Source organism: Rhinolophus sinicus, linkage group LG10 (assembly GCF_036562045.2).
Source record: "Rhinolophus sinicus isolate RSC01 linkage group LG10, ASM3656204v1, whole genome shotgun sequence".
Lineage (NCBI taxonomy): Eukaryota > Metazoa > Chordata > Mammalia > Chiroptera > Rhinolophidae > Rhinolophus > Rhinolophus sinicus.
In genome coordinates, this window is record NC_133759.1 from 36,710,828 (window position 1) to 36,720,779 (window position 9,952).

General features: G+C 43.5%; 1 protein-coding gene across 3 annotated transcripts in view; it reads left to right on the forward strand.

Moving 5' to 3' along the window:
- The window catches only part of ARMC8 (armadillo repeat containing 8), an 89,495-nt gene extending 81,195 nt beyond the window's left edge, over positions 1 to 8,300 (forward strand). For all 3 annotated transcript variants that reach the window (XM_019747775.2, XM_019747786.2, XM_074312897.1), the window contains 3 exons: positions 1,774 to 1,846; positions 3,350 to 3,443; positions 7,611 to 8,300. In XM_019747775.2, the coding sequence (XP_019603334.1) occupies positions 1,774 to 1,846; positions 3,350 to 3,443; positions 7,611 to 7,644 (201 nt within the window). In that variant the 3' untranslated portion in view covers positions 7,645 to 8,300. The remainder of the gene's footprint in view (positions 1 to 1,773; positions 1,847 to 3,349; positions 3,444 to 7,610) is intronic.
- Positions 8,301 to 9,952: the final 1,652 nt, after the last annotated feature.

Consider the following 9,952-nt stretch of genomic DNA (forward strand, 5'->3'; position numbering starts at 1 on the left):
CCTTCACACCCCTGCAGCCCAAGTAATCTTCCCAAAATGTAAATCAGATCTTGTCCCTTCACTGCTTAAATCCTTCAGGGGCTTCCTGTCAACTCAGCATGAAACCCAGAATCCTTGCTGTGGCCTCTAAGGGCCCCCAATTTAGTCATGCCTACTTCTCTGAACCAGTGTTGCTCCACTTTCTTTCTCAGTGTGCACAAGCCATACAGCTCCTTCCTACCTCAGACCTTTTCAGGAACTTTTTCTCCTTCTCCAAATCCCTAGCCCCTACCTCTTTGCCCAGCTGGCACCTTCCTATTTAAGTCTGTGCTTAAATGTTACCTCCTTCAAAGAGATCTTTTCTGTATATTCCACCTAAATTATGTTGCCACCCCTCCACCTTCCAGTTTTCTCAATCACAGCAATTTGTTTCCCCAAAAAATATCCATTGAATTAAGAAGTACAGATTGACAGTAATAAAGTAGTCACAGGGATGTAAAGTACAGCCTGGGGAATATAGTCAGTAATCTTGTAATAACTGTGGGTACTAGACTTACCAAGGAGGTCACTTCATAAGTTATCCAAATGCCCACTATGCTGTCCACCTGAAACTAATATGATATGGAATGTCAACTGTAACTGAAAAAAAAAAAAAAATTAAAAAATACTCATTGAATGAATGATGAATGAACTTATGCATAATAAATGATTATTGTTGTACTGTATACAAGATCATTTATTCAACAAGTATTTACTGATGGCCTGAGACTAGGAGCAGATGATAAGTTTTGTTTTTGTTTTTTGTTTTTGTTTTGTTTTGTTTTAATGGAGCCCAAGCTGGACATCTCTTAAAAAGTCTCGGCAGGTAAAAGGAAAAACGAATCACCAACATAGAATTCTAATGGAGGAAGCCAAATCCATTTCTTTGTCTATGCTGACATACAGTCCTACATGGCAAAATAAGTCTGTCCTAGCCTTTAAGAAGCCATTGAGCATATACCACTGGTTTTTCCTCAGATATGCATAATTATTTAAATGTGCTAGGGACTTTTTCTTTTCTTTATCTACTAGGAAAACCATCCGTAAAGACTGTTTTACCACTGGGTCCTCTGTCATTTAGGAGAAAGCACTCTCGATGGATAAATGATCCAACTTAAACAAAAATGGTTGAACTTTCAGTACATGAAGAAAAATAGGTAGAATTGTGTTTCAGATGAATAGGAGTCTCCTTAACAATAGTAGAGATTAATCAAGTAGAGACTCAAATAAGGTAAATCAAATAGAGACTCAGTCAGTTTTTGGAGATGTTCCTATACAAATAAGAGTAATTTGAATCAGATAGTCAGTCGCTGAAGAGATAAATACGAAATGCACACCCATCCAATTTGTTAGCCACTGGTAAACTGAAAGTGTCCCAGTACAAATGAAGCATAGCTTAAGTCAAAAGCATCGAATTATGCCAGTGTTCCTGTGTGCATGGATTGAACGATAATTACAGGCTGCAACTATGGCCCTAGAGGTGTTTTGTGTGGCCAGAGGGTGTCTAAAATTTAAATATGAGTGTCTTGGCAAGGCTTCACTCCCCAGTTCACCACATTCTCCCCCATTCCGTATTTTCTTTAGTCCAACCCACTCCCCTATTAGTGCTAACTTTGTGGCCCCTCAAGGCATTTGATTTTGAAACCCCTGTTCCAAACTCCTAGGCTGTTGGGATTGCCTATGCTATGTCACACAAAACAAATGATCTAAAATGAGATTACCACCATTTTTATTTTCCTTCTCTGCATCAAATAGGGTCATTCACATATCAAGCTGCAGCTTGCCGCTATGTTTTGTATATCAAACCTCATATGGAATGAAGAGGAAGGTAAGAGATGGTGAGATTTGTTCTGAAGAAAATTCTGGAAAGGAATTCTCTGCCAGGGAAGGCAGCAGGGGCTCTGAGACCCTGGGCAGAGGCACCACTCACTGGGCCCCAGGCAGCCAACAGAGTTGCCTTGGGAGCCATGGGACCAGCTGAGTCAGCTGGACACTTAACACTGAGCTCCCAACTTGGACTCAACAATGTACCGTGTTTCCCCAAAAATAAAACCGGGTTTTCTATTAATTTTTGCTCCAAAAGATGCATTAGGGCTTATGTTCAGGGTATGTCATCCTGAAAAATCATGCTAGGGCTTATTTTCCTGTTAGGTCTTATTTTTGGGGAAACACAGTAGAACTGGCAGCCCCTGCCATTGAGAGAGCTGAGAAGGATTGTGAGATGTACTTGAAGAAAATGAGAGATGACAGTGGGAAGGAGGGTAGGCCTTTCATTGTGTGCAGAGAAAGCACATATAAGGACTACAGGCAAGTAAGCTTATTGGAGCAGAGGGTGCATTGGTGATAAATGAGCAATGCAGTGTGATGGGTGAAGCTGTCAGACGGCCTCTGTGGATCAGAGGTTCTCCACCTTGGCTGTGTATTAGGCTCTCCTGGGGATATTCACACCAGGCCAATTACTTACAAATCAGAATGAGTAGGGGTGGGCTCAGGTTTGTGTGAAGCCATACGTGTTTTTCAAAACTCCCCAGATGATTCCACTGTGCAACTAAGGTAGCAAACAGATGCAGGAGTGCAGTGGGACTCGGTGCTGGGTTGGCTGCATGAAAATCACTTGGGCCACTTGTTAAAATGTAGAGTTTTGGGCTCCACCCCTAGAGATTCTGGTTCATTGGGTCCAGACGAGGTCAGTGCATGAGTGAGTCACTGTGGCTCTTCAGGCGGGAGGAGGGACTCCAGGAGGATTACTCTGCTCAGCAACTCTGTCCAGAACAAGTAGAAGGAGGAGAAACTGGATTCAGCATACAGGCCCTAGAGTCCACGGACTGTCCGGGTGCCAGGGAAACAAGGCTGCCCCTCAAGGAGGTTCTTGTTGGAGGAAAGACCAGAGCAGTATGAAGTTGGAATCTGCCACATGCTAACGAGGGGCAGCAGGCAGTGCTGGACGGTCCGTGGAGGGTGGAAGAGGACAGAAGGGGCAAAACAAAACCTGCTGGGCCAGAAAGAAGTGATGAGACTGGGGCCCAATGGCAGAGGACCTTGTGGCAGGCTGAAGAATCTGACCTGGATCCTGTGGTCCCTGGAGAAATGAATTCAGGAGCAGAACCTGGATAGACAACAGGAAAGAGGGCCAAGAAGCAGAGAGACCAGTTAGAATGCTATTGGAGGATCCAAGCATAAGGGATGCCACTACACTGGGGAGAGTGGAGGACGGGGATAGAAAGGGTGGAGAGTGGAGGGCACTGGTCAGGCGCTAGGTCCTTGATGGTGTACCAAGGAGAGTGACAGCCCAGGACATGTGCCCAGTAACCTGTTGGCTTTCATCTCTTAGGTTCACAAGAACGCCAGGATAAATTACGAGAGATGGGCATCGTAGATATTCTACACAAACTGAGTCAGTCACCAGATTCAAACCTTTGTGACAAGTGAGTATCAAAATAAAAGGGCCTTGCTTTGGGGTACATTGGATTCTTTTACAAAAGAGTTTGAATTGCCTAGTAATTCACATGACCAAACAAAATCTTTTAGATTCTTGGATTCCCTTTCTAATTTTCTGTGAGCCAACTGTGTGACATTTGAGTAAGAGACAAACTACTTATTACTTATAACAATGATATATAATTATTAATTATTGCTAATAATAGCAAATTAATAAAGGCTCTCATCTTACTCGGAATCAACATGAGCCTGGGTCATCTTAGGGGGTAACTGGAGAGGATCCAGAGGCTACTCCTTACATTCCCTTAATCATCAGAATAGAAATGCATGTGGTCTTTTGGAAAGCAGCAAGGCAGGCCAATGATAAAAACATTCAGTAGCTCAAAACTTCACTGCGCACCTGCCTTACGCCATCCTGGCCTGGCCACTGGGGATACAGCAGTGACCACTGTGGAGTCCTGGACCTCAAAGAGCTCATCATTCACTGGGAGAGGCAAGAGCCATAATCAGAGAGCCCTCTACCCTCACAACAGCCAAAAGTGTTCTTCCTAGCTGTGTACACTCCCTTCTAACACAGCTTTCACTTTCCAGCTCACTTCTGTACATTACAACAGCAAGGAACATTAACTTTCATTCTCCAGACTCTTAAACATAGCTCAGAAGCCTTTCATGATTTGGCCCTGCCTTTCTCATCCCCTGTGTTCTCCCTCAACCCCGTACCCACTTATACCTGCCCTCTCCAGGATCACAGCCTCATGCATTTACACGTTCTGTTCCATCTGATTTGCCATCCCAGTCCCCTCTCCTCTGAATCCTCATTCATTCAACAGATGTTGGTTTGTTTTTTAATACTAACCTCTACCGGATGCTGTTTTAGGCATTGGCGATATAATTGTGAATAACATTGGTAACGTTTCTACCCTCATGGAACTTACATTCTAGTACAGAAGACAGGCAATAAGCAAATGAATATATAATATGATAGCAGGTAACGAGAAGTACTTTGAAGAAAAATAGAACAAGGTAAGGGGATAGAGAGTAAGAAAGTTTCTTTTCACATAGATTAGTTAGTAAAGGCCTTTCTGAGGATGTGACATTTTATCAAAGACCTGGATGAAATCAGAATGTCTGCCAGGCAGATGTTTAGAGGAAAAGTGTTCCAGGCAAAGGAAATAGTGAGCTCAAGGACCTGAGGCAGGAATGAGCTTGGTATGCATGTTCAAGGAACAGCAGGAATACCGGTGAGGCTGGAGAAAAACAAAGGGGAGAGTGATGGAAGTGGGAGGTGAGGGGGGGCAAATGAAGAAAAGAGCCTTGTAGGCCATAGTAAAGGCTTTGGATTTGATTTAGAGTTTAGTAGGAAGTCGTGGAGAGTTTTTAGCAAAAGAGATATTATCTGATCTGAATTTTTCGAAGATCACTGTGGCTGTGTACAGAATCATCTAGTAGGGCAAGCATGGAAACGGGGAGACCCGTTAAAGGCTGTTGTCATGTAGGTAAGAGGTAAGAGTGGTAATGGTAGAACTATTGAGAAGTGGTCAGATTCCGGATTTAACCTAAAGGTAGAGCCAACAGGATTTGCTCATGGATTCAGTGTAGGATGTTTAAGAAAGAGGAAAGGAAAATGCCTGGAGTTTTAGCCTGAGCACCTGGACAGGGGTTGACATTTACCCAGACAGTGAAGAATACAAGAGAAGTGGGTAGGGATAGGGAGAATTAAGAGTTCTTATTTGGTCGTGCCAAGTTTGGAATGCCCATTAGATACCCAGCGACTTGGGAGAGTGGGGCTGAACATGTAAATTTGGATGGTGTATAAAGTCATGGAGTCACCTAGGGAGAATCAGAGAAAGGAGAGAAAAGAGAAGGGCTAAGGACCACACTCTAGGGCCCTCCAACATTTAGGGGAAGATGAGAAATACCCAGCAAAGAAGCAGAAGGAACAACCAGTGAGGCAGGCAGAGACCCAGGTGCATAGGTGTCCTGAGAGCAAGGGAAGAGAATGCCTGGTCAGTGGCCATTTATCCTCCAGAACTCCCCAAAGTCTTGCCTGATGACATTCTCCACCACCCCACCCCACCACCCCAGCTATGCCAGGGACCCCTTCTGTGCTTCCGTAGCACCCACAGAACATACCACACTGTGTCATGGCTGTCAGCTTGCTTGTCTGCCCCACTGAGAGGAAGAGGCAGTTGGTTACTGCTCCTTGAGTGAATGTCTATGCCAGACTCTGGAGCACAGAGAACTGGCCCATAACTTCCTGAAGCTTGCCATCCTCTTAACGAAGACAAATCCCTGAATAACTGCAGCCCAAGGCTGCTGCTCAGATGTCTGTCACTTCAAAGGCAAGTCAAGGCCAGCCACGTGCTGAAGGCTGGATTGAGCTGCACCTTGAGAACTGGAACCTGCCCCTCCACAGTAGTAGTAACAGCTGCTGACGCAAATGGTGGGTGGGCTCTGTCACCCCGTCTCTTCTGGCTGCGAGCTGGTGGTTCCCATGTTTGTTCAGAAATGAAAATAGTTCTGCTGCGTGTTATCTCTGAGATGACCTAAAACACCACAAGAGGCCTCACCAGCTTGAAATGGAGTAGGTTTGAGCCCTGGCCTACATTGCTTAGACCAATCTGGTGCTATTTTGCCAAATTTGTGTGGCACACAAGTTTTCAGTATTCTTGAGCACCCTTAAAAGAATCAAGGTCTGAGATACCGTAAGTTCTCTAGGGAAAGATGATCTTGCCTCCAAAATCATCTATCCGAAAGACTCCTTAGAGAATAATAAGTAGCAGAAAGAATAAGGTTATGATCTTGGAGGTTTAATACAATCAGACATAGCCAACCCCTGAGAAAGACCCAGAAGGAGTCTCAATTGGCAGTTTTAAAGAGTAATACAGAAGTTCAGTCAAGACCTTCTAGTGGACATTCCTACCATGGCACAGCGAAGTCTGGGACCCGAAGAAGACATCTCTCAGGTTCCTCTGTCTCTAAGGCTTTGTGAGTCTTTGACTTTCAGATGAGGAGCTATTGTTAACTAGCCGTCTCCACCCCAGGTTCAGACGGCCTCAGATGAGGTGGACAGTCATTAAGGGGTATCATGTAGCATCATTAATAACCTTGTTTATGTAGGAAAATGACCTTTAGACTCCAACTCACTCATAACTTGGAGATAGTCTGTATAGAGCCTTTCTGTTCTGATGAATTGGACTGTTTGCAACTATCATCTTTCTAAAAGTCGTAGATAATTGTAAGAACACCTCTTAGTATACCACTTTTAAAAGTGTAGGTTATGTCTATTACATTGCTATATAGAAACTGCACTTGAGTCCAGCTGTCGCATGCCCAATGCACTCATACTAACTGAAAATGTTAGCCTTTTCTTCCATAATGTAGAAGGGACTTCCTAATTCCCACAGTTGCAGGATCTTTAGAAACTTGAAGCTTATAACAAAAGTAGTAAAGGAGGCCTCCTCAGTCCCAGCTCAAAGAAAGTCACTTTTACAAGGATCGGGATAGGTCAAGTCACTGCCCATGTGACATCTTTTCTTCTCCAACTAGCCACCTTCTTTCCCAGTCACCCTAACTAACCCACCTCTCACATTGACCAGTGTCATCAGGCATGATGAGAAGAACGAGATGCGATTATAACTTTTCTTCCTCAGTTTTGAGACATTGGAACCACGACAGCCTCATCCCATGAGCTCTTTGCCCCTTCCATGGACCTTCTAATCACCTACACGTCTTCTTCCTTGGTCATTTTTCCTCCTAGTTTCCCAGAACCTTAAGTGTCCTCCCCAGTGTCCTGTGGCACTAGATAAAACCTGCATGGCAATAGGATAATGTAAAGAATTCCAAATCCATGACAACCATATGCCAGTGACAGAGGAAAACTATAGAATGTCACTGGGCTGCAGCAGCTGTCAGAGCAAGGACAGCCCTTGCTAAGAGGACCACAGGAAGGGGAGTGCAGCCAGCATGTGCTGGAAGTAAGTGCCCACTGCGGATCTCTGCCCCTTAGGGTAGGTGCCCAGTGGGGCTCACCCTACTTCCTTTTGGGGACCTAACTTTTTAGACTAACCCTACTACCATCTTTGAGCCACAGGTCTTTTTTTCCCTTAATTACACTTCTGAGATGATGTTTAACAGGAACTTTGTGATTTCAGGGCCAAGACGGCACTGCAGCAGTACCTGGCGTGACGGGAGCACCCTGGGCACCTGCGAGCATCCCATGTCCTTGTTAAAGGAAGTACAGGAACTAGCCTCATTTGATTCCTTCTATTTGCACAAGTCACCTTGGACTGCAGGGAGCTGTTTTGCAAAAGCAATTTGGTAGGCTTAGATCTCAAATTCATCTTGAGAACATATTTTTGAGGTAGTAATTTCCTCAGAGGACTATTGTGTTTTCTTTTGTTTTTTGTTTGTTTGTTTTTTGTTTTTTTTCTGAGCTACCTGGACTCTTTATTAGAACAATCAATCATTTTCCTTTGGACCTACAATTTTTTGCCTATGCTGCAGCCACTTTGTGAGTGAGAATGAATGGGTCTGCACACACACGTGTGTGTGTGTGAAAGTGTGCACGTGTGAAAGTGTGCACGTGGGTCAGGATGAATGGATGTGTGTGGGGGGATACCTCAAATTTTCTTTTCTTATTTTGTGTGAAAATCTCTTTTCTACAGATTTTCCAGGGTTTAAGCATTGCTTGCTGTATAAAAAAACTTTACTGAATTATATACAGTTTGAATGAAATGTTATTTTAAAAACAAAACAATTGTTAAGTGTTCCATAAAGGTTATGTTGAATTTTGGTCAGATGAATATTTGTAAGTAAAAAATATATGCATTTCTGAACCTCAACTTACATAGATTTTCTTTATAAAAAAAAAAAAAAAAGAAAAAAGAAAAAGAAAAGGTTGGCTATAGTTGGCCTGAATAACAGGCACGATAAATGGTGCTGTGCAAAATAGTAAGCTAGCATCTTACTGCCGTCAATATCAGCCTAATTCAATAAGCTCTCAGGCTTCCAAGACAGATGGACAGGGCAGAGTAGAATGAGGGGACAAATTCATCATAGGCATTTTAAGACATCAAAGGAAAATATAACTACTGATAGTGAAAGCCCAGCCATGTCTCTGGCAGGCTTCCCTTGGCAGGAACTGGGCACCAAGAGCCTCCCAACTGCCCTAAATCCTGTCTTTGGTGTCGCAGTATCTGGCAGGAGTTAGTACCAGTCATGGAACCTTCTGCTCAAATTAAAGTAGGTCATCACTTTCTGGAAACAAAATCCAATCACCTTGTGCTTCCGGAAACAGCGTCTATCACTGTGAAACTAAAGAACGTTCTATAGATCCATCTGTGGAAAGAAGCAAAGAACAGGATAGTTTTAAAAGCTGTTTTTCTCTTAGCTAACTCAGTAATTCAGGACTGCTAGTTAGTGTCCTTTTGTAAAATGAAATTTTAGTAAGAGATGCGGCTAAGATCTTTTCCTGCGTGAAACCCAAAGCACTGAAGTTTGAGAGAAGGAAAGGGACTCTTCCCCAGGAGGACCGAAGATGACTTCTTCTCACAGCGAGTGCTGCTTAGCCCTTCGGCAGCCCTTGGCTTGGCACCTGCTCCAACTTCTGGGTCAGCTTCAAAGTGAACTCAACAGAGGTTGCTCTTGACTGTTTGAAGGTACAACCAGCCTTCCTTTTCCCTTTGTAAAAGGTCAAAGGCACTGTGGCAGGAAGCGAGGTCTGCAGCCCAGAAGCTTGCCATGAGTTGTGCCACTGACAGGCCCAAGGACACCAGCCACCCCTGGTGAGGATTCTCGCCCTGCAGCCGCCCCACCACCGCCCTGTACCTTCCTTGGGAGATTCACATATGTTTGATTGCAAATGAATGTTTTTAAATGTATTTAATGCAATTTTTCCTGTTCTCAACATGACCACCCAAGATTCAAACACAGAGATTTCCAAGTTGTTATTTTTTCAGCACATCACCAATTTAAAAATCTGTCACCACAGGGATTTGGGTTTTGTGCAGCTGTCAGTGTGCTAATGTGAGAAAGCCAGTTTAAAGAAAATCTAGTTTATTGGGAATAAAGCCTTATTTAGGCCCACTCCATTGACTTTTGTAGTCCTGAGAAAATATCCTTGGTTGGCATATGTAACACAAAACACTATAGAGTTGGTATTTCAAAGTACCAGGTAAATATGAAGAAACCAATAATGAATTGCTCAGACAATCTTGAAGCCAGGTAGCATTAGAAAGCTGAAGGCCCAATGAAATAACACTTTCACACTTAAACTCTGTGGATAAATCTTGCCTGTGGCTTTAAACAGATGATCAAAGAAAAAGTGCTTTAATTAACTTTTCTGATTTGAATGAAGGAAAATGTATTTATTAAAACAAAGCTGTTTGCTGCTTTACACAGGTGCAGTGTTCAGTCCGTAAGGAGGTGGGAGGAATGGGACGTGATCTTGTGTCTCCACCCACGTTCTTAACTAAGCTTCTCGCTCTCTAATACT